Source organism: Pectinophora gossypiella, chromosome 5 (genome assembly GCF_024362695.1).
Source record: "Pectinophora gossypiella chromosome 5, ilPecGoss1.1, whole genome shotgun sequence".
Classification (NCBI taxonomy): domain Eukaryota; kingdom Metazoa; phylum Arthropoda; class Insecta; order Lepidoptera; family Gelechiidae; genus Pectinophora; species Pectinophora gossypiella.
In genome coordinates this window covers 11,210,195-11,234,687 of record NC_065408.1, presented here as the reverse complement: position 1 = coordinate 11,234,687, position 24,493 = coordinate 11,210,195, and the positions used below count along the sequence as shown (strand labels likewise).

General features: G+C 36.8%; 4 protein-coding genes across 4 annotated transcripts in view; 2 read left to right on the top strand and 2 right to left on the bottom strand.

Moving 5' to 3' along the window:
* The window catches only part of LOC126367076 (cuticle protein-like), a 94,841-nt gene that overhangs the window by 54,198 nt on the left and 16,150 nt on the right, over positions 1-24,493 (bottom strand). The gene's annotated exons all lie outside the window — the stretch shown is intronic.
* LOC126367124 (cuticle protein 8-like) lies at positions 957-1,621 on the bottom strand. The gene is made up of 3 exons (XM_050010536.1): positions 1,610-1,621; positions 1,318-1,500; positions 957-1,127 (listed from the first exon to the last, which is right to left on the bottom strand). Exons 1-3 carry the CDS (start codon positions 1,619-1,621, stop codon positions 957-959), a joined length of 366 nt encoding a protein of 121 aa, XP_049866493.1.
* On the top strand, positions 8,076-8,694 carry LOC126367122 (cuticle protein 8-like). The gene is made up of 3 exons (XM_050010534.1): positions 8,076-8,087; positions 8,248-8,430; positions 8,524-8,694. The coding sequence occupies exons 1-3, from the start codon at positions 8,076-8,078 to the stop codon at positions 8,692-8,694; spliced, it is 366 nt and encodes a 121-aa protein (XP_049866491.1).
* On the top strand, positions 10,845-12,103 carry LOC126367128 (cuticle protein 18.6-like). Its single transcript, XM_050010539.1, has 4 exons — positions 10,845-10,856; positions 11,271-11,313; positions 11,431-11,531; positions 11,933-12,103. The coding sequence occupies exons 1-4, from the start codon at positions 10,845-10,847 to the stop codon at positions 12,101-12,103; spliced, it is 327 nt and encodes a 108-aa protein (XP_049866496.1).

Below are 24,493 nucleotides of genomic sequence, written 5' to 3'. Positions count from 1 at the left end.
GCTTTTATATTTTTTTCAGAGTATTTTTCATGTAGGTACAAACATAAAATACAACACACTTAAAATAAATTATAAACACCTTATATTAATAAAATAACGCTTCTTCATCTTTCCCAAACAGAGAGCAATGTCCAGAATTGCGTGACGTGTGCTTTTGAATTTTGTAGTCGTAACTTGTTTCAATACTTACTTTTAGTTTATAGCTGGATATGACTAATATTACGAACGAATTACTTTTGCACGTATAATGCAAATATACAACAAGGCAATAAAACTAAATAGGTACTTAGCGTAATATCAAGGCGGCAATGTCACACCTCTCATCATTCTACAACTATACTTTCTCGGCTACAGTGAAAAGGTCTCGAACTTGTCATTGTAAGTGTATTTTTGTGATGCATCAATCTACTTGCACATATTTAAAAAAAGAATGATATAAAATGATTTTTGAAAAATGCTTAATCCATTCTAGCTCCCTCTAATTAATGGCAGGCCAAATCATATCAGACTTAGCATTTTAGTGCAGACTACTCAACGAATTTTGATTGTATTTCTCATTTTACTATTTTGGAATACTATAGAAAGCATAACTTTCTATACTTAAGCTTATTTGTCAACTACCTATTTTAAATTCATAACCATGTAATGTTATTTATTGTCTAACACTACAAAGGACAAAAATATTCTAAAGAGAGAAAGAACAAGCTAAAATAATTTATAGACATTTTTATTTGGTATTTACAAACATAATAATCAATTTCAAACATAACGTAACAGATATGCGGTGAAAGAAGACAGTTAAACATCTCTCAGTGGTGGTGGTGGTGCTCAGGGACCACGTGGTGTGTGCCGTGCTTCACAGTGGCTTGGAAACTGGGGGAAGGAAACATAAAAGATTCATAAAGAAAACTTAAGTACTTACCTCGGTATTGTTTGAAATATTTCCAGGTAAAAACTTACCCAGTCTTCTTGTCACTGTGGTAGTGCACCTCCCTGACGGAGCCATGGGGCTCATGCAGAGAGTAGTAGCCCTTGGCGACGTCGCCGTCACGTGTCTCGTGCTGCGACTTGATGTCGCCGGTGTGCTTGTCTTCCACTTTGTACTCGAAGTCATACTTAGGGTATGCCTGTCCAGAACAGTTACTTTTTTACAAATACAATGTCGAAAGTTCAAAATACAAGTAGACCTTAACAGATAGGTAGGTTAGTATTACCGCAAATTCTATTAAGTTAAATGTTAATTAGTAAGTTTAAAAATAATAATTATTGTCAAAAGGAGTTTACTTTATGTATTGTATTCAATATTTGGTAACTTACGTAATAATCGATGACTTTATGTACGTGTCCATGTTTGTCATGTTCCTCGTGGACGACCTCGTGGGCGGGTCCGTCGTGACGGTGGATGCTCTGCGAGGAGTACGCGACGTGCCCATGTCCGTGGTGATCATTGTGACCATGCTGGGCGGTTACAGCAACCACGAGAGCCACAAGGCAAAGGACCTGGAATTTACGTATTCTATTTTTATTAAGGAACTTTGCAAATACAAAAATCTTGTCTTAAACAATCCGTTTAAAAATATAATAAATTGTGTTACAATTCCTCATTTACCTTTGAGATCATTGTGTATTATGGTTTTCTTAGTAATTGTCTTTAAGGTCCTAAAACCAATATGGGACTGATAAAAATTGCGTACACTCCACTACTTTTATATCGTAGTAAGTTGCATTGGTCTCTTACTATTCAGACCAAACAAGTTAATAAGTTTGTAATACTTTCGCAAAAACTTTTGTCTGAAACATTTACATTCACTCCCGTTGTGGTGTGACATTGATACAGATTTAGTACTAATTATTTAAAAAGTAATTTTACTTACAATAATACTTTAATGTACATAGTTGTGTCCACATAATATACTTCCAATATATGAGACAAACGCATACAATTTATTTTTCTCATCATGCAATCTGTTGTTGCTTCTATTTGATCTTCATTTTTTCGAATAGATGGTACAAAATATTTACATTACTCTGACTGACTATAATATGAAGCCTCATAAAATTCACATAAAGTGTAAAACTATTTTAAATAAAGGGTTTTTATCTGGTTATCTATGTGCACATAGGTAAGTAGAGTAAGCTAGCAAAAAAGCCAAGACAAGATAAAAAAATAATGTCTGTATTTCGATCTAAATAATCTTCTCTTCCGAAATAAGTATTTGGACAACAAAAATCTTAGACTCCTATGATGCTTCAACGGAAGATACAACAACGGAGCGGATGAAATAAATAACCAACAAACACCATCGTGTATGATACAGCTGATGAAAAATAAATGATCATCTAACTAGCTTTGAGGTATTTGAAAGAAAAAAGAAAAAAATATTAGAGGACGCCATAGTGACAATACAAAAACAAAATATAAGAAACAAAAAAAACTTACACACTTGTTAACCTGAGGTTATTGATTGGCTCAATTCGTAACAGAAGACACTTTTGATTTTTTTTTTGAGAAGCGACTGTACGTAATTACGAAGCTCCTTTAAAAGTAAAGATATATCACTCCACTAACTAATTAATCTTGATGGCAATATCCTAGTATCTGCATATCTGAAACTATTTCTAGCATTGTCACTCAAAGTGTGTGCAAGTGTCGCGGACAAAAGTTTTTACGAAACAGTTTATTACAAACATACAACCTGTATTTGGTCTGGATAGTGCGAAATCAATGCTACTTTTAAAATATAAAAGAAGTTAAACAAACGAGGTTGGTATCAGTTCATTATTGCATTCAGTAGAGTGAAGACAAAAGATTATTAAAATATCAAAAATGATATCAAAGGTATCTGCGAAATATTGTTTAGTTACTTGTATTTTTTTAACAACCACATATTCCTACCAATTAAATATGTAGTATATACAGGGTGTTAGTGACATTGTAACGAATACTCAGAGGGATGATTCAGACCACGATTCTGAGTTAATATCAAGTGGAATTTTCCGTCGCAAAATTCATGTTATTTTTTTAGTTTTTTTAAATTATTTTCGATTCTATACTTTTGCGATGGATAATTCCACTTGATATTAACTCAGAATAATCAGCTGAATCATCCCTCTCAGTATTCGTTACGATGTCACTTACACCCCATACTAGTACATACAGTAGCCATACAAGTAGGTATGGGTGTTAGTGACACTGTAACGAATACTGAAGGAGATGATTCAGACCATGATTCTGAGTCGATATCAAGTGGAATTTCCTGTCGGAGAAGTCATGAAAATTTTAGAGCTTATTTAAAATATTTTCCATTCCATACTTTTGCGACGGAAAATTCCACTTGATATCAACTCAGAATCATGGCTTGAATCATCCCTCAAAGTTTTCGTTACGATGTCACTAACACCCTGTATAAGTTTGAAAATAGTGAATTTATTTTTATAATTCCAGGTATTTTGCCTCGTCGCTCTGGTGGCCGCTGTTACCGCCCAGCATGGTCACAATGATCACCACGGACACGGACACGTCGCGTACTCCTCGCAGAGCATCCACCGCCACGACGGACCCGCACACGAGGTCGTCCACGAAGTGCATGATAAACATGGACACGTACATAAAGTCATTGATTATTACGTAAGTTACCATACATTGAATACAATACATAAAGTACACTCGTTTTAACTATAATTAGTAAATAAAATTTGCGGTAATACTAAAGCTTCAATATTTTATATTTTGGACAGGCATACCCTAAGTATGACTTCGAGTACAAAGTGGAGGACAAGCACACCGGCGACATCAAGTCGCAGCACGAGACACGTGACGGCGACGTCGTCAAGGGCTACTACGCTTTGCATGAGCCCCATGGCTCCGTCAGGGAGGTGCACTACCACAGCGACAAGAAGACTGGGTATGCTGTTATAAGTAATTTCTATCATGTTGAAAAAAAATACTGTACATGTTTTAAATATCAACAGTAACTGATACAAAATGTAGGAAGTAAGATGTCAATAAAATGTTAGCTAATCGATATTTTCAAAAACAGCTGAGTATTACTCGTTAGTCTGTTTGCATGTTCAGCCTTCAGTTTTAAATCACCTAGAAACTTAGTCATAATACTTTTCTAATTGATATTGTCTTCCCACAGTTTCCAAGCCACCGTGAAGCACGGTACCCACCACGTGGTCCCCGAGCACCACCACCACCACTGAGAGATGTTCAAAATAATACCCTGACTTAGTGCAAATCTGTGATGTTATGTTTATTAATGATTATTATGTTTGTAAATACCGAATAAAATGTGTTTAAAATGACTCTTCGTATATTTATATTTGTGACATGCAATAAATGAATATGAATATAGTAATCCTCGTAAGGTCCGTATTTCCACACGTAATAGTTAAACAATGGGCATTTTAAAAGGCATCTGGGCCATACGACTCTTTAAAATATTTAATCAAAATGGCTTGATGCTAACAATCTATTTTTTTACAGAAATATCTTTGATTAAATTTCACAGATTTTTGTAAAGCCATAAAAATTAAATCTAAATTAATATAAGATATATCTGACTACTAACTTCTTTTTTTTGACGTTACTTATTGTAGATTTGCCGCAGATGGTATTAACTACTTGGCCGGACAAAGCTACTAACTTCTACCTACTCCGATATGGATGGAATTCTTCAATTAATTATAAATAATAGGACCCAGTTTCATTAAGAATCCTTAAAAATATACGTTTGTCGCAATTACACCGAACATTTGGTAGTTTTATGGAAAGTTTACCTGAACTTTTAGTGACTGATAATTTTATAGATTTCGACGTATAGATATTGTTAAAAAAGTGAATCGAGGCGCTTTTTTCCAATACAGTGGCGCGAGCGGCAAAGAACAGAATCAATAAAAGCACAATTTTTATAACTCCCAGAAAACTGCCAAGCAACAAGTAAGTAGGTATATAACGATCTCATAATGACCTAATAACTCGACCATTTTTCAAAATTTAATGATTGTTACCTTATTTTTACTCTCACGTAGTAGTGTGACGCTTTTTATTTCTCCAACCAAGTAGTGACTGCTATCAGACGAAAACAAAACTACACTCAAAAATAAAACATACCCCGCCACCAACAACCCGCCACAACAACGAACTACGGATACCGCAACAACTTATCCACCACCAACAAAATAGCAGTATTCCACCATGCTATATACTCCATATTTCTTCACGGACGACGGGAGGCCTGGGGGTCTAAAAAAGGCAATATTGAAGCAATTTATCTATAAACAATTGCAATTTGACATTTTCGCATATAAAATCATTAACAATGTCAAATAGCAATATCCTTATCCTACGAGTCGTGTTACTTGAAGAAATAAATAAATTATTATTAAGTATATTATAAAATATTGCTCGTTTAGATGAATTGCTTCAATATGGCCTTTTTAGACCCCCTGTACTCAGCAGAGAGATTTTATAGTCTGTTTATATATGTCACATTCTTGAACTTTTATAACATAGGACGGTATATCTGTTCTAGTAATCATAATATTAAAAATTATATCGATCCTACAGCATTACTTTTTTAAATTCTAATTCTGTATAACTATTTTGCCAGTTAAAGAGCCTAGACTTACCTAGTCTAGGTATTATTTTTTTGACTGACTACTACAACATATACAACACAACATTCAATAGCCCCATACTGACATTCCAAAAAAAATTAAGGGGGAATGGAGCTCAAAGCTAATATCATGGACTTAAATAGGTTTTCAAAGTTGAAAAAAATGTTTTGTTTAAGGGTTTACGCGGCCATTATCAGCATTAGAACACATAATACTGGGTTTTTACCGTTATAACTAATAAAAATTCAGGGAGTATACCATATTCCTGATTTAATGCGGTAAGAACCCGGTATTATATGTTTTAATGATGAAAAAAATGTCTCAAACGTTTTAGTCCAGTCAGGCAGCACGTAAGGAGAAAAAAAAATGCCGTAGGCCTCCTAACCACCATTTTCAGTGGTCTTAAACCCTCTTAACCCGGAAGGCTAGGCCTTTTGAATGTTGGGGTGCCATCGACCTTCTTCAGGTTTCTATTCTATCAATTATGTAACTTGCAACCAAAATTGTGGTTCTTCCCCGGTAGGTTATAAGGAATTATTATGAATTCATGCAAATTATTAAAAAAAAAACTGTATATTTTAAACATAATTTATTTGGTATTTACAAACATAATAATCAGTAGGTATCAAACATAACATAACAGATATGTACTAAAGTCAGGGTATTCTTTTAAACATCTTTCAGTGGTGGTGGTGGTGCTCTGGGACTACGTGGTGGGTGCCGTGCTTCACGGTGGCTTGGAAACTGGAAAAAGGAAATTAATAAAGCTAAATAAAGGAAAAACGATTCGAATTGCATTATTATTGGGTCAAATATGCTTACCCAGTCTTCTTGTCGCTTTCGTAGTGCACCTCCCTGATGGAACCATGGGGCTCATGCAGAGCGTAGTAGCCCTTGACGACGTCGCCATCACGTGTCTCGTGCTGCGACTTGATGTCGCCGGTGTGCTTGTCCTCCACTTTGTATTCAAACTCATATTTAGGATACGCCTGAGTTGAAAAAGAATATGTTAGTATTACTATTCCCACGTGTCACCTTTTATTTTTAGTAAGTTGACACCTTTCGAGCTTAATATTTACAATATGCCTAATTGCTAACTTACGTAATAATCGATGACTTTATGTACGTGTCCATGTTTATCATGTTCTTCGTGGACGACCTCGTGGGCGGGTCCGTCGTGGCGGTGGATGCTCTGCGAGGAGTACGCGACGTGCCCATGTCCGTGGTGATCATTGTGACCATGCTGGGCGGTTACAGCAACCACGAGAGCAACAAGACAGAAAACCTGCAAATACAATGATTCAAAATATATCGCTAAAAAAGTCATTTTTTAAAATTGAAATACCTAGTATAACAATTAATGTTTAAATTAAATCACATATTGTACCTTCGAGATCATTTTTGTTTGTTTTTTTTACTTTTGTATTAATTGCACTGAATCCAAAGATAAACTGATATCAACCTCATTTATCGCCTTCTTTTATATTAAGTACACTTACTAAGGTTTTCGATTTCATATCTACTTTTCAAACAAGTTACAGAAATATGCATGTTGGTAGTTATTTCGCAAAAACTTTTGTGTGCGATATTACAAAACTTGCGACGGAGACAGTTTTGTTTCATGCATGGTGGAAGCCAAAAAATATTCATGTCTAAAATGTCGCACGCTGCTCATCATCTTAGCAATGTTTTGGAGGTCGAATATAATCGTATTATGTTTAATATAGGTAATTTTCATGGTATTTCGCCATACAAATAACTCAAAATAAAAATAAAAAATCTCGAAAATATCTCCTGGGATGCAAGTAGTTCTGTTAACAGACTCACCAGATTCAATGACTATCTAGAAAAAATAATTGTTGGCATGTTGAAGGTATCATTATTGTACCATGATACCCTAGCCACCGTCACTACGCATAAACCTTAATTTGTTTTTGAGTTTTTCCCAGTGGTTAGATTGATCGCCAGACTAGTCCAACAAACGGGACATTTTGTTCCCCTTGATCAGATGAATTTGTGTTTAAGACACAAATACCTAAAGTACTTGTTTCTTTAAGATAAGATAAGCTGTCAGTTTCTAACGATTAAAAATCGGTTTAGGCGGTCTCAACATGCAATAAATATACTTCCACATTGCTATGAATGAATCTAGGTTATCAAGATTTGTTTATAGCAATATTAATCTAAATGTAAGATAACTACTTATTAGCATGGTTGTTATTGCGATGTTAGTAAGTGTTTAAGTTGTCGCAATGTCACTCAAGTGAGTGTATGCTGAACAAAAGTTTTTACGAAACTATAAAAAACTTGCACACCTGCTCGTATTTGGTCTGGATAATGCGAAATCAATGCAAAAGAGTGTCATATAAAAACAGTGGAACGAATAAAGTTGATATCAGTTAATTACTGGATTCAGTGCCTTGAAGATAGTTGTCTTATTCATTTTATCAACAATGATGTCAAAGGTAAAATTAGAGTCATATTTTTTTTTAAACTCTAAGGTATGCATTTTGCTTATTTGAAAATGAAGTTATATATTAGCAAGACGAGAAATGGGCAACATTTTTGCAAAAAATTACTTTGAAGATAACAGTATTTCATTGTAAATATAACTATTAATTTCAGGTTGCTGTCTTTATCGCTCTTGTGACCGTTGCGGCCGCCCAGTATGGCCACAATGATCACCACGGACATGGTCACGTCGCGTACTCCTCGCAGAGCATCCACCGTCACGACGGACCCGCCCACGAGGTCGTCCACGAAGAACATGACAAACATGGACACGTACATAAAGTCGTCGATTATTATGTAAGTGGTCTATTATAAAAGAGTATACTCCCAATAAATTATTAACTTTGTGCGTATATACCTCTATTTTATACTTTAATTTGTTACCAACAGGCTTACCCCAAATATGACTTCGAATACAAAGTGGAAGACAAGCACACCGGCGACATCAAGTCACAGCACGAGACCCGTGACGGCGACATCGTCAAGGGCTACTACGCTCTGCACGAGCCTCATGGCTCCGTCAGGGAGGTGCACTATGAAAGTGACAAGAAGACTGGGTAAGTTTTTTCATGCTTATATTTCAAGCAATGCCGAGGTACTCAGGTTTTCCTTTATGAATCTTTATGTTTCCTTCCCCCAGTTTCCAAGCCACCGTGAAGCACGGCACCCACCACGTGGTCCCCGAGCACCACCACCACCACTGAGCGATGTTCAAACAATTTCTCTGACCTGTTGCAAATCTGTGATGTTATATTTACTGCGTTTTTATTATTAAATGTAATATAAGTAAAAAATGTTTCTTATTGGTTATTAAGAATTTAGATAAGGATAACTATACGCAAAAATAACTCTGACTCTCTATTACCAACATATTTCAAAACCCAAGAACAAGCTCAGAATAATTTTCAGGACCCGACTTAGTGTAGTTTAGGGGTTACCTAGTGTAATTAGGTCTGCGCAGCGCTAACGCTAGGGTTACCAAAACTAACCAGCCAATTTGACCGGACATTGGGCAATTTATTTTAGTATTAATACGACAAAAAATGTACTTATGTAAAACCAGGGTTTTCTGCCCGTTTATCTTTTTTTTATTCTAATTATATAAAAATAAAGTTAAATGGCGAATCATTTTTCTTTATTATTAATTATTTTGGCTGGACACGCATTCAAAAAATCTAACTATGTCCGGCTTTATCCAGATGTATGAGGTATGAGGTAAAGTCACGGGCATATAGTTAGTCTATTATGAAGCTGAAATTTTTAATTGAGCAGTTTCAATAGTGTGCCGCAACAGTTTATCGGTCCCATCTATTCTATAGATTATAATTTTTAATGTACCGTCTTGGTAAGTACACTTACATACACTGAGCAATGTTAGGTATAATAAATAGCTACTTACTTATTTTTTACTATCACAAACATAATATGATTACTTCACATAATATTAAGCAGAGAATTAAGTGTGCATCATAGGAGAATCAGCGTGGAAATGAGAACGTGAGTGTAATAACTAATAACAAAAAAAAGTTATTTTTTAATGTAAATAAGTACCACTACACACCACACACACACACATACACCACTTATAAACCAGTACACTTGTTTGGATCATAAATGATTATCACGTGCTCAGCGGTGAAGGAAAACATCGTGAGAGTATTGGGCTGGTTTTTCCTTCGCGGGTTGGTTGTCGCTTCTGTAAAAAACCAGACCTGTTAAATTTTCAGGTTAGGTTAGTGGACCCTATGAAAAACGGGATAATGCTTGGGGGTCAATGAACTAAGTACCACTAGATAGGTGCCACATCGTAACGGAGAGTTTTTTTTTACTTGTTGTAGATTTAGCGCATGTGGCATTAACTACTTGGCCGGACAAATGGGGAGCGCTGAAGGCTCTCACCCGGTAAAACGTTTGAGACAACAGGCCTGAGGGTTGGGCGCAAACCTCGGCTCAGGGTGACGTCTGAGAGGAAAAATATTTGAAAGAATTAATCGACCCTAGTGGGTCGATAGCGATAAGCGCTGATTGAGGGAAATCGTTGACCACGCCAACGGGGTCGGTATCGGGGTCCTGAAGTGTTTGGTGTCGCGAGCTGATTGGCTGCTCTATGGCTAAAGTAAACGGGTCGTCGGGATCGTATATTACATCCTTCGCACGCCGATACGTTTCAGTACCGTCCATAACGGAGAGTCAATGCACCATGTGGCATTTTACTTACTGATGAATAAATCTCAGTAAACGAGCTACATAATGACATAGACGTTGATAATAAATCTCGCTCATAATTGCACACTTTGAGAATATTTCCTCCAACATTAAAATAAACTTCACAAAAAAGTACATTTTGTATAATTGAATTTAGCTTTTATTTGCATTTATTGCATATTACGAGGGGACAATTATTGAAAATAGTATAGCAATTAGAGAATATTAAAACTTTTAACGCGGTTTACGTGGTAGTAATCAAATCCAATTAATTGATATCAAAACTGTGGCAATGTCACATTGGTGGTTGTAAGTGTATCGTTCAAACAGTTTTACGAAATAATTGCAAACACTGCATACTTTAATCGGTAGGTAATTTTTAGTGCCTATAATTTGGTGTGAAATCGATATACTCCGTTATGATATAAAAGTCTTGTATTGCACGGTATCGATATCAGTTCACTGCACATAGCTCCATTAGAACTATTGCTAAGACATCGAAGAAAATGATCTCTAAGGTAAGTTATAACATACTTATCCTATGATCTGTCCAACCAGTTCATACCATAACGTCACTTTACAAACAGCTATTTTATCCGACATGAATTGCGCCTCGAAAACGACTCATTGTTCCACTCAAAACAATACATTTTAGTGGAGTTATTGTATTTTTCTAAGCCTTCATGGTTATTGTGGAAATCATGTAATGTTTTTTTCATTTTGAAATATATTCTAAGCGCGAAACTTGGAAACTTTTCTTTTTCTAGTCATTACAAAAATATGTACTTTAAAACTCTCTTAGATTAGGTATATCTACACACCATACACACTAGACATACTTAATCTAAGTGATATAGAAGTGTAAGTTATTCCAACCAGTGTTTTTTTTTTTTCGAAATTTGAAGTTTCCTTATTTTTAAATTAAATTTCAGATTTTGTGCCTCGCAGCTGTCGTCGCTTCTGTGACCGCTCAGTTTGGGTTTGGCCAAGGGGCAGGCCAAGGTTTGGGAGGGGTAGGAGGGTTAGGCCAATCCGGACTGGGTCTGGGAGGGTTGGGAGGTTTAGGCCAATCGGGATTAGGTCATGGACACGACGCCCACTCGTCGCAATACATCCACCGCCACGACGGCCACGCCCAGCCCGTGGTCATCCATGGTCACGGTCACGAGCATGGTCATGTCGTTGACTATCACGTAAGTGAATAGGTTCCTATATCACCAAATTATTTACCTACTCTCTGTTTAATTCATACATTAATATGGACTTTCAGACGTGTTCAAAAACTGACTTGTTATTTTATTTTTCTTGTTTGATTTTTTACAATCAAAATGAAAAATATGATGACAAAATATAAAAAAAAAACATAATATCAAAAAGCCCCATATACGCAAATTGTAGTGCCTGTATTTCCCAGATACAAAATTAAGTCTGGGTTATGTAGTTCAAACAAAATTAATTGATAAGTAAATACCGAGGAAAAGCTGAAAAGTCACAAAAGATATCTTTATTTGTTCACAACAGCTAAAAGATTGCATTTAAAACAGAAGAACCATGGTTGAACTGTAATATTAACCCCAACATAAATCCTTTACAGACCCATCCCAAATTCGAGTTCGCGTACAAGGTAGACGACCACCACACTGGTGACCACAAGTCGCAGCATGAGCACCGCGATGGAGACGTGGTCAAGGGAGAATACACTCTGCAACAGCCTGACGGCTCCATTAGGCATGTTGAGTACCATGGCGACCATCACACTGGGTAAGTCTAAGAAATATACATAACATAAACTGCCTAATATACGTCCCACTGCTGGGCACAGGCCTCCCCTCAATCAACCGGAGGGGGTATGGAGCATACTCCACCACGCTGCTCCACTGCGTGTTGGTGGAGGTGTTTTTTACGGCTAATAGCCGGGACCAACGGCTTAACCCTTTATAGGTCAGAGAATTTTTTTTGAAGAATTTGATTTTTTTGTGTCGGCATGGGTTATGGGGTCCCTAAGGATTGGAAATAGTCCGATATTTTTAAATTTATTTATTTAGATTAGGCTGTAGGGGGAGGTTACGTATGTAGCCATGCCCGTTTAGGCAAAAAAATTGGTGGTTTCATATGTAACCATGACCGTTTAGGGAATAATTTTTATAATAAAACTTGGAAGTGATCAAAATAGTATAACTTTAATATTAATCAAAAAGGCATACCTAGGTATTCAAAATAAAAACAAAAAACATAAAACTCTTCAAAATACCTTCAGTAACTTTATTTTTTTATAATCATAAAAATTCAACAGTCTAAACTCTTAGGAGTCACAATGTTTAGGAACAATCCTATAAATGTACTAAAGACTTTGAAAATCTAATATTACACGTTGATAAATAAAAGTCTTAATCAAAAGTTTAACTCTTAGAAATCACAATGGAATAAACACAATAAAATACTATTTCAACATTTGACAACAGTCTCAAATTAGCAGTCTAAATCCCCACTGATATGCATGATAGTATCCACATCATCATCAGTTGGTAGAACAGCACAATCTGCCATGACTCCTCTTCCAACATTTCCAGGTGGTCTTACAGAACCTCGTGCTCGAAAAAGCTATCGCCCTCGCGTTTTTCTTTGAATGCCACCTCTAGTGCGAACACGTCCTCTTCATCGGCTCGGTAGTATTGGTGGCATCGGTGGTGGTGATAAACCTGGTGATATCGGTATCGCGGAGTCACCACTAACGATTGGAGCTGCAGCCGGCAAATTAAGTGGAGACGTGCCCAAAACATTGTTAGCAGTTGCCAATTTTCTCGAAAGAATATTGAGTGGCAAAACATCATCAGTGTCTCCACCAACATCAGAATTTATTTTTGATATATCGATGTAATCCTCGTAGGGCAGTTTTTCTAAATCTAACACTGGTATACGCATTTAAAACAAGCGAAAAAACCACAATATAAAAAAATCTTTAAATTTCACTTATTGCACAAACCTCACTGGCCTCCATACCTTTACTTAGGCATCAAATATCATCTTTGTCCATAAAAATCTAAATAAAGTAAGTGTTTAATTTTAAAAAGTGATTATTTAATTTTGCAAAAGTTGACAGTAATAACACTAATTACTTAAATAAAAAAAATGAAAATCGAATTTCTGCACTTGTTCAAATTCTAACCTAAATATCGTTTCTAGCTACTTCTGAAATTAAAATTGTTTTTTTACTTCACAGACACAAGTCTAGACTAAGATTTATATAGGAAATTGAAGCTAGATAATTGTAGTATTTACTGATTAACATAAAAACTAGTAAAAAATGCATTTTACCAAAAAGAATTGTAATTAATTACGAGAAACACTCACCTGTCCGGTGTCGTAAACGCTTATGAGACGGTAGATACAAATGTAACCACCTTTTTTTCGCACTGTAGTATGGACACGTGGCCAACTTCACTTTGGTGGTTTCTTTTGTTGCTTGCGCTCGTTTAGGGACTACTCATTTTAATCATAAGGTCGACTATCAATAGAAGCTTATAAGAAATGTAGGCCTTAAGGTAAACCTTGTGAGGTGGTTACAACCGTCATACTGATTTTGCTTATGCCCTATAAAGGGTCGTGCCCTCCGAAGCACGGAATCATCTTAGTTTTTTCGGACAATCAGGTGATTCAAGTCTGAAAAGTCCTTACCAAACAAAGGACAGTCTCACAAAGTGATTTCGATAATGTCCCCATCGGGAATCGAACCCGGACCTCGAGCCTAACCACTAGACCACGGAGGCTGTTAAGTGTGTGTTGTCCTAAGAAATATACCTACTCATAATATTTTCTTGCTTCTGTCGTTGTGATGACCGACCCCATCAGGCTGTCAATGTTAGATATGATAGAGCCGTCAAGAGTACCTGACATAATTCAATTTCCTGAAATGAAACAAGAAAATATTTTCTTCTATTCTCTGAATTTCTTCCGAATAGTGATATTTGGCAGATAGTCTATATCAATTTTGTATCTATTATACCATTGCATTTAATTTCCAGTTTCCACGCCACCGTGAAGCACGGCACCCACCACATCGTGCCCCACCACCACCACCATTAATACCTGACTGAACCCGCGTTGTTGTGAATGTCTATTGTGTATATTGTATAATGTGTCCTGAATGTATGAGCTTGTAGGTACCTGCCAAATATAGTGTTTTATGAAAATATGTAAAAATGTATTTTTTTCTTTTTGCCTTCACCTGCTTGTCCGGTAAAGTAAGATGATCCCGGACCTCCGGGGGGGGCCCATTAAACCCTTGATCCCGGCTATTAGCCGTAAAACATCTCCACCAACCCGCAACAGAGCAGCGTGGTAGAGTATGCATTAAGTAAAATAATAGTTTATGTAAAACTATTATTTTTACCTTTGATGGGTTTGCTCTTAGCCCCAGACTTGCCCGAAGGCATTGACGAGGCCTAAGATGGAGCAAGCTCGCCCAGAAGGTGCCTGTTCACTCTAGCCTTGAAAGCACTCTGGTTATATGCATTCGGAAATACAGTAGACGGCAGAGAATTCCTCTTCTTAATTCTTTTTCGTTTTATTATGTGCCGTGTGACCGGACCTTCAAGACGAAGTTCGGTTTCGCCAGCGACATCAGAGCCCACCATAACAACGACCCGGGATAGATATTTAGGAGTCGCCGTCGCCGGATACGGTTTGAAGGACATGATGATGATGATATTAACAATCAATATAAAACACATGTAAACATTTTTTTATGTTAAACTTTAATATGTTTCAGCAACTTCATAAATATATAAATAGGTACTTGATATGTAATGACTGATGTGTTGATAGATAATGTATTGGATAAATACAACATTAATAAGGTATTTAAGAAATTAGATACAATAATTCTATCCTGTGCTTCTAATACATGCAAGATTATCACGCACATATCGTTACGTTAATTACGTAGTACACTGCAAGCACTCTTTAATAAACAAACCCTTTAATAATATGTTACGAGTAATATGCAAATTATTTCGCGGATATTGTGCCCTTCAAAGAAGGGCTTTCACGAATATAGTACCAACATACATAGGGAATGTGGTTACCTTCACCTCTGAGCACATGATAAAATTATAAAAACAAATTCGAAAATCATTGGTTTAGGTTAGATAATTTCATTTCTCATTGAGGGACTAAAGTCCCATAAAGTTGATTGTAAACAATCAACGTTCCCCAAACACACGATAGGTGGCGTTGGTCACGTTTAATGTGATAATTACATATTTTCTCATTGTTGGGGTACATAATTATTCAAAAATGTAATGTAATGGCAGAAGCATATATAAAAGTAATTGTTGCCTGATATTTGGATCATATTATGTATAGAATGATATTGCTACCTTTATTGCTTCTTTTGTTTTGGTCAGAATAATAGTGGATGGAAGTTATAATTATACCTTGGTTTACACCAAGGTACAATTATATGGTGATGACTCATTTACCCAAAAACAAAGATAAAAGATGCATGTTGTCCATGAAATTAGTAGTTCAAACAATGAAAAAACTTAACAACGCCATCTATCGTGTTTTTGGGGAACGCCGATTGGAAAGTCCCTAATTCCCTTAAATGTTATTTAAATAAGTAGGTACTTACCTGCAATATTGTTACATAAGATACTAAAATTGCGTATTATTGTCATATACACTGTTATTACAGTCAATTCGATTTAATGGAACCTTAAAAAGTCGATGACCCAAGTACCCCAAATATTATGGACCACAAGTTTGTGCGTGCAAGTGCAAGCTACAGGTAGATATAATAGTCCATTTGCACCTTGCATTTTTGACCGTTGAACACATTCAATATCGTAGTTTTTTACTATATCTCGTCACCAAACGGTCTATTGAAATAGCTCATTGATCAATGAAAAGAGTTTCCGCTTATTTTGCACCTGGTAACTCAATGGCATACAACATAATCCACCAACCGCAATGGATAAACTTGAGACCTACTCCAGAATATAGATATCTTCACTGTACAAGACAATCAAAATATATAAATGTTTTTTTCATAAGTAGCAAAGTTCAGTTTGAAAGCAGGTAAGTAATTTAGAGATATTGGCGCAACCACGGTCGCGCAACAAAATGTACCTATACAGTTGGCACCTAATGTCTTGTTGGTCACACCTCAATGATATCCTAATAAGATAGGACCCTTGCAGTTTACCAAACGGTTTTACAAAACGCTTGCAAACAAAACACATTAGGCCGGTAGATAATGCAGCACTAAATTAGAGTGAAATCCGTATTGCCTTGATTGAACCCTGTATCGTATAAAAGAACCAGGCTAAGTATAATAACTACCAGTTCATTGTCGAATTTTGTAGCATCTGCACAATAACTAAGGACTATACAAAATGATTGCAAAGGTAAATATTTTTTTTATAAGTTTCCCGGAAATTTCATTGGAGTGCGTTTTTTTTTTCAAGATTGATCGTTAGAAGCTTGTGTAATGAACTCTATAGATGCAATGGTTTTAGTCTCTGGTGTAGTTTTTCAGTTTGTTACTGTATATATACATCCATTTGTGAGTACCCAAAGAGCCCTTCTCTCGTCGATCAAAGGAAGTAGTATAATAACCACTTACATCGTATGAACAAAAAATGAGTTTTTTCTAAAAAAATCGTCCGAACCCTGTTGTATAATACGTATATATTAAGTCATGTAGATAGTACATGTTCGCTCCCTCAAATTAATATTATGATATAGCTGTTCACATAAAGTGCAATACCGGTTATGTAGTGTCGTTCGCGGCGCTTGTGACAAAATGCGCCGCAGACGTTTTTTTCAGAGATTGGTTGTCTATTTGTTATAATACGAAGTCTATGAGTATAACGTACGGTCACGACAATAGTGGTCTTTTTTGACAAATTGCTTTGTATGTCTCACTAACTGTTAAATATGTTAACGCAAATGGGTTTTAAAGTTTTCGCGCTTACGCAGAGATTACAAATATGTGGGATTGAAATGTCACATCATGTCATCTCAAACATTTCTATCATTGCCACTCAGTTAGCACTTTATATTGAACCCGCAGTGGAACAGCGCTGATACAACAATGCAATTCCACAGGTATTCTGCCTCGCCGCTCTCGTGGTAGTTGTGGCCGCCCAGGACGGTCACCACGGACATGGTCATCACGGGCATGGTCATCACGGATATAGTCACCGCGTGCACCATGCGGTCTCTTCGCAGAGGATCCACCGTCATGATGGACCTGCTCACGAAGTTGTCTACCACGATCACGGCCATGGCCACGGACACGGACATCACGTCGACTACCATGTAAGTTGAACTTAATGACAAAATACATAAAAATGTGAAGGTCGCTTCACTATCCACACCATCTAACGACCCTCAGCTGAAATGCCAGTCGTGCGGACGCTATTGCCGCTCCCGTATTGGACTTTTCAGCCATGCAAGACGTTGTCACAGAAACGATGTATAAATCATCTGATCAAGTTGTAAACGATAATCTTCTTGAAATGTGATGACCATCATTTAACTTTTCAGAAGAATAATCTTCATATTATTGAAGTTTGATGACTCTAAAAATACTGGCACCGCTACACTTCGAAAAAGAGACAAAGATAGTTCTAAAACCGTCAGAATACAATAATCCTGCGATACACACAAAATCGCTTCGTTATTTTTTTACAGGCTCATCCCAAATATGAGTTCGAATATGGTGTAGAGGATAAGCACACTGGCGACATCAAGTCGCAGCACGAGACACGCGACGGCGACGTCGTCAAGGGCTCCTATTCTCTGGTGCAGCCTGATGGTTCTGTCAGACATGTAGAATACCACGCTGACAAACACTCTGGGTAAGGCAACAATTGCCAAAGATAATAAAAAATATGACGTCTGATGATTAAACTATCATTGTCTAAGGCTATAAAGTTTACTAGAAGTCACCGCTTGGTCTTCTTCTTTGCAAGTCGATGGCGATCGCTATTAATAGTGCAGGTGTTAGGGCATTTAGGACAGCATAAAAGGTGAGCCATAGTTTGTGGTGACAGACGTCCAACTCAATGGTAGAATATTATTGAGAAGACTTCAATGGTCTAATCATTTAACATAGGGGCATAACATACACAACTTATACCTAAAACTCCCACTGCTGGGCACATACCTCCTGTCAATCAACCGAAAAAGATATAGAGCATACTTCACCATACTGCTCATGTTAGTGGGGATCTTAGGCTAGTAATGAATTCGGAAAAGTTTTCAAGTCACCCGCCTAAAGGCATCTAAATTAACATAAGCACTTCTTCTATCATGTGTGTTGTGAGGTGGATTACCAACCTCACCAAAGCTGGTGTCAAGGTAATTATTGAGCCGCCAAAGGCTCCCGACAAGGCTCATGTAACGACTATTTAACTTGCAACAGTAAGTAGTACGCCTTCCGAAACACGGAACTTAAACACTATTAACATGTGTCTATAGCCGATTATCTAAATAATAAATTAGTAACATAATATGACTTAGCCTAGCTTACAAAATTGTTGTTTCTGTGTTCATGTTTTGTGTTTGAGCGTTGAAATTGAGGTCTGTCTGTGCAATAAAGTATATTTGATTTCTTTCAGTTTCCATGCCAACGTGAAGTACAGCCACCCCCAAGTGCACCCCGCGCCTCATCATCATCATCATCATTAGGCCAAAGCGAGAACTGTTACCTGTTACTATCTAACCTGTTAATAACTGTCCTTGATATATTTGTATACGTTTTCATGCCAAATAATAAATCATGAGGATTATTTTATTAAACTGATTCATTTTATTTTTTACGGTAGTCCTTTAATGTTCCAAAAAAATATTCATTTATGCTTTTTTTTTTTGACGTGACTTATTGTAGATTTGCCGCAGATGTCATTAACTACTTGGCCGGACAAATGGGGAGCGCTGAAGACTCTCACCCGGTACAACGTTTAAGACAACAGGCCTGAGGGTGCCCAGTTGGGCGCGAACCTCGGCTCAGGATGTCGTCTGAGAGGAAAAATATTTGAAAGAATTAATCGATCCTAGTGGGTCGATAGCGATAAGCGCTGAATGAGGGAAATCGTCGACCACGCCGGCGGGGTCGGTATCGGGGCCCTGAAGTGTTTGGTGTCGCGAGCTGATTGGCTGCCTCTATGGCTAGAGTAATCGGGTCGTCGGGATCGTATATTACGTCCTTCATTCATTTAAGCGTTGCTCTTACAATAATAAACAAAAAACGATCGAGTTATTCTAAAGTGACGCTCCGTCATAAATAAACTAATGATGCTCTTTTGAAACTGGCTCGACTATGACAATTCTTTTTTTTTATTTATATAAAAAAATATACTTATATATGCATAAACTCACGCTCGTAATCCTTAATCGGGTGGGCAGAGCCACAAGAGTTAATCAAAGACTTGTAGCCACTGTCGTTAAGAAGACGATGGATATGATGATCCTTATGGTGATAAAGGATCAGACTATCGCTCATATTAACAATTTTGTACTATGTTATAAAGTACGATTGAAGGCAGTCAGATTATTACCTATGGATATAGAAGGAGAAAACAAAAAGTACCCATATTCGCCCCAATAGATGTAGTACGAGTATGATAGTAGAAATAATACGTTGTTTTAGTTTTTAATAGCACTCACTCGTGCTTAAAAATCTCACAAAAAGAATATAAAAGAGAAAAATAATACTTACAAATAATCTGACTCGGACGTAACTTAAACCAGCATCTCTTGTCAAGCCGAGACGAGCGTGTTAACCATTACACCACCAGCGGCCTGTTTTATAAAACTTACAATTGTAAATTACCATGACAATTTGGTGTTCATTACGTAGCTAATATGAAACTGCAAAATATTCGTGATCACATACTCCGCAATGTACATCAAATTGTCATTGTAATTTACAATTGTAAGTTTCATTAAACAGGCCCATGGTCCTCCTCGTGTCCATGCGAAATTCTTACGATCCATTATCGTCATTAACCCGACGCCGGCGCCATCTATCTAGAATATTAAGTACTTTTTTTTTTGACGTGACTTATTGTAGATTTGCCGCAGATGGCATTAACTACTTGGCCGGACAAATGGGGAGCGCTGAAGGCTCTCACCCGGTACAACGTTTAAGACAACAGGCCTGAGGGTGCCCAGTTGGGCGCGAACCTCGGCTCAGGGCGTCGTCTGAGAGGAAAAATATTTGAAAGAATTAATCGACCCTAGTGGGTCGATAGCGATAAGCGCTGAATGAGGGAAATCGTCGACCACGCCAGCTGGGTCGGTATCGGGGTCCTATATTAAGTACTAATATTACTTAGACCGTATGTAATAACTACGTTACTTTTTTAACCTCGTAAGGCCTGGATTTCCAGACACAATAGTTAAACAATGGGATTTGGATTTAAAAGGACTTTGGGCCTTACCACCATAAAACGTTTAAGGAATCTCGACTGATCACTGAAATTGAGAACTGAAATTGACATACACATTCACATAATATTATTAAGCACACTAAAATCTCGATATGGAGCACAAATAACAGTAAAACAGTCATTATTAAAGTTGCTAAACGATTGTTGCATTGTAAAATAAATACTTAAACGACCAACATAAGTATTTACGTACATAACATGGAGTGCAAGTCCTGACGTTAGGATTACAGCATTACCGATAACTCCACAGCCTATGATATATACTTACACATAAAACTCGAATTTCGGCTAACAGGGCGCCATATTTTGAATCAATTCTCTTATAGAAACCCATATTGCTATTTGACATTTACTTGACGTTGCGCACTTACTTTTATATGCGCAAATGTTAAATTGCAATATTGCTTTTTAGACGAATGACTAAATTGTAAGTTACTACAATTTAGTAAATGGTCTGAATCATCCCCCTCAGTATTCGTTACGATGTCACTAACACACTGTATGTCACATGAGCACTTTATTCCCGAGAAGGTTGCATCGAGCTTATGTGCAATTCCTGCTTCAAGGATACTGCCTCCTGTTAATAATCGCTGGCCCTTACAAGCCCTAGTTTTATGCAATGTCATTTAGTGGTAGCCTTTCTCCCGAAAAGTGGGCGTGGAACAGTCAAGGCCAAACTCGCCAAAAATCACGGAACCGGTTCAAGTTTAACGCTAAAATTGCACTCTTACGTAATGTTAAACTGATATGGAATTTCACGTGTGTATAAAAAGGCAGGTGTGACGTTTCTGCATTATCAGTTATCAATTTGTTTTGATTGAGTACAGTTAACTGCACTTTTATAACCATGTACTCCAAGGTACTTAATTTATCATTTAACTAATTATTAAAGGATAAAAAGCGCCAATTTTTTGAGCTGCCTCCCTCCACTTTTTAGATTAGATTATACTTCTTTATTTGCTATAACTGCAGTGTAAAAGATATTACAAAGAATAACGAGCGTGCATTTAAATTTTGAAATCGTGCCAGATTTCCTCCACAAATCTCTCTCTCTCTCTAGTGCTACCTCTTTCCAATATTAAAGTTTCTTATGAGGGGGTACATTTTGTCAGTTGAAGTATCAGAAAATTCAAAGTCCTTGCTATGTTACTTGCCTACTTTAAAGGACGTATAGGGCCTTGTGCCGAGGTTTTTCTTACAGCTTCTTTTCCGCGGCTATACAGGTTGTGAGAAGCTGCAGTAGTTTTAGGCGGATGAAACGTTCGTTTTGTTAAAATTTACAATTCAAAGTGGAACTATCTTACCTACTAAATAAAGATATTTTAGAATTTGAACTATCCATAGATGTTCGGCATAAAGTGTATTATAAGTAAATTAATCCACAGGTTATCTTAATCGCCCTTGCGTTGGGAGCGGCGTGCGCGCGGCCACAGGAAGGACACGGACTTTCTCACGAACATGGCTACTCCTCGCAGAGCATCCACCGTCACGACGGCCCCGCCCACGAGGTCGTCCACGAAGAACATGACAAACATGGACACGTACACAAAGTCGTCGATTATTTCGTAAGTTCAAAAAGTAATTTATATTTACCGCATTAACCACACGACTATATCCCAATTGGGACTGTTAGAGGTACAGCCATCGCAAGATAAACTAATTACCCACATCTCACCGAGCCACTGAAGATATCAAATAGAACAAAGTAAATAATTAAAAATAATACAAACACATTACTTATAAATAAAACACCTCCAATGCGTCACATCGAGGCAAGATGCCCAACAAGCTGGCAGTATTGCCTCTCTGAATTGCCAGACTTGCTCTTTGACAAAAATAACTACCAGCCCTTGCATCCCCTGAAGCGCCAATGAGTCGCATTGAAAGATCCTTAGTAAATTATGTCTTAGACGCATTATATATTATATATTTTGTATCAACAGGCGCACCCTAAATACGACTACGAATACAAAATAGAGGACAAGCACACCGGCGACATCAAGTCGCAGCACGAGACCCGCGACGGCGACGTCGTCAAGGGCTACTACTCGCTGCACGACGCCGATGGCACCATCAGGATCGTGCACTACACCGCTGACAAGCACAACGGGTGAGTACTTTCACAGCTCATAAATTAAATTAGTTACTAACTTGCATGAACTTTTGTTTTTTCTATAATATTTCTAAAATACTTAATTTCTGTGTACAGCGTCTATTGGTAATAAAAGTTAGTACTTAGATAGTAATAGTTTACACAGAACGACTAGTTCAGTACTTCAATGTAGATAACTTTTATAATACTTTTTTGTGTCATATAAATTCCAAAGAAAACATTCGATTCAACGTTTCGTAAAAAGTATCTCAATTGACAAGGTTGTCAAGTATTTCAACAAAACAATTACCTAGGTATCTTAAATCCTAATGGTGGCAGGTCACCAAGCATTATCACCTTTATACTTATTTACTTACATATACGTATTTAGACATACTTTCTAATATTTTCTACTTTTTTCCCAGTTTCAACGCTGTCGTGGAGCGCAAAGGACACGCCCAACACATCGCTCCTTCCTACCACCACTAAAGAATATCAGGCTGTTAATTTGAATATCTACTGATGTTATGAATTTGTTCTGTTTGTAAATATGTTGATTTGTAAATAGTGATAATAAATAAACATTATTAAATTGAAATTCTAACCATTTCATTAATTGCACACTGTTTATGAACTTACGAAAGTACTTATAGTGATTTACCTCTATATTTTCTAGTTTGTTATATAAAATGAGGTCAGTGAACTGCACTGATTCATTATACCCATCTAGTAAATTAATAAATTAAATGAAACGAGTTACTTAGAACGTAATAAAAATCTTTTATACCACATCCGATCAATGTGCACTATTTAAGACAAGACTAGGGTACTATTACATTGGGGACTAATACATTGTTTGAAGTTTACGCGGTTATTTATCATAGTTAAAACACATAATAACGGGTTCGCGTTCGGGTCTCATATCTCTAATTAACGCGGTATGAACCCGGTATTATGTGTTTTAATTTTATTAAGATTAGGGTATGTTTTGGCACGGGACCGTAATCTAAATAATTCAGAATCAGAATCATTTATTCAACGTAATTATTATTGATAAACTTGTTGAAGGTCAATTTAACATTTTTGTATTTACGTCATTTCGCAAGGTATTATGACTGAGGAGAAGAAATGACAAGAAACTGCAACAACAATACATCTTATAAATCAATGTAGGTATATATTTCAAGTTATTTAATACCTAGAGAATAACACAACGAATTTATTACCAAAAATCACTAGTTTGGTTAAGACATTCCAGACTGATTACCCAATTGTCTAAAAGTAATAAGATTCTTACTTCGGAGGGCACGTTACGCGGCTCTGGCTACTATTTACTTAAGTATGTAATTGTTACATGACCCATGTCAGGGGGCTGGCGGCTCAATAGTAACCCTGACACCAAGGTTAATGAGGTCGGCGATTGATATCTCGACCCACATGAGAGAGAAAGGAGAACTAACATTCATAATTAAAGCAAATTGATAGTAAATAATCACTTAACTTAGAATTAGTGTTGCCGAATAATCCATTATCGAATAACCGATTATTTACCTCTAAATAATCTAAATATCGATATGCCTATCTATTGCATCGATAGTATCGA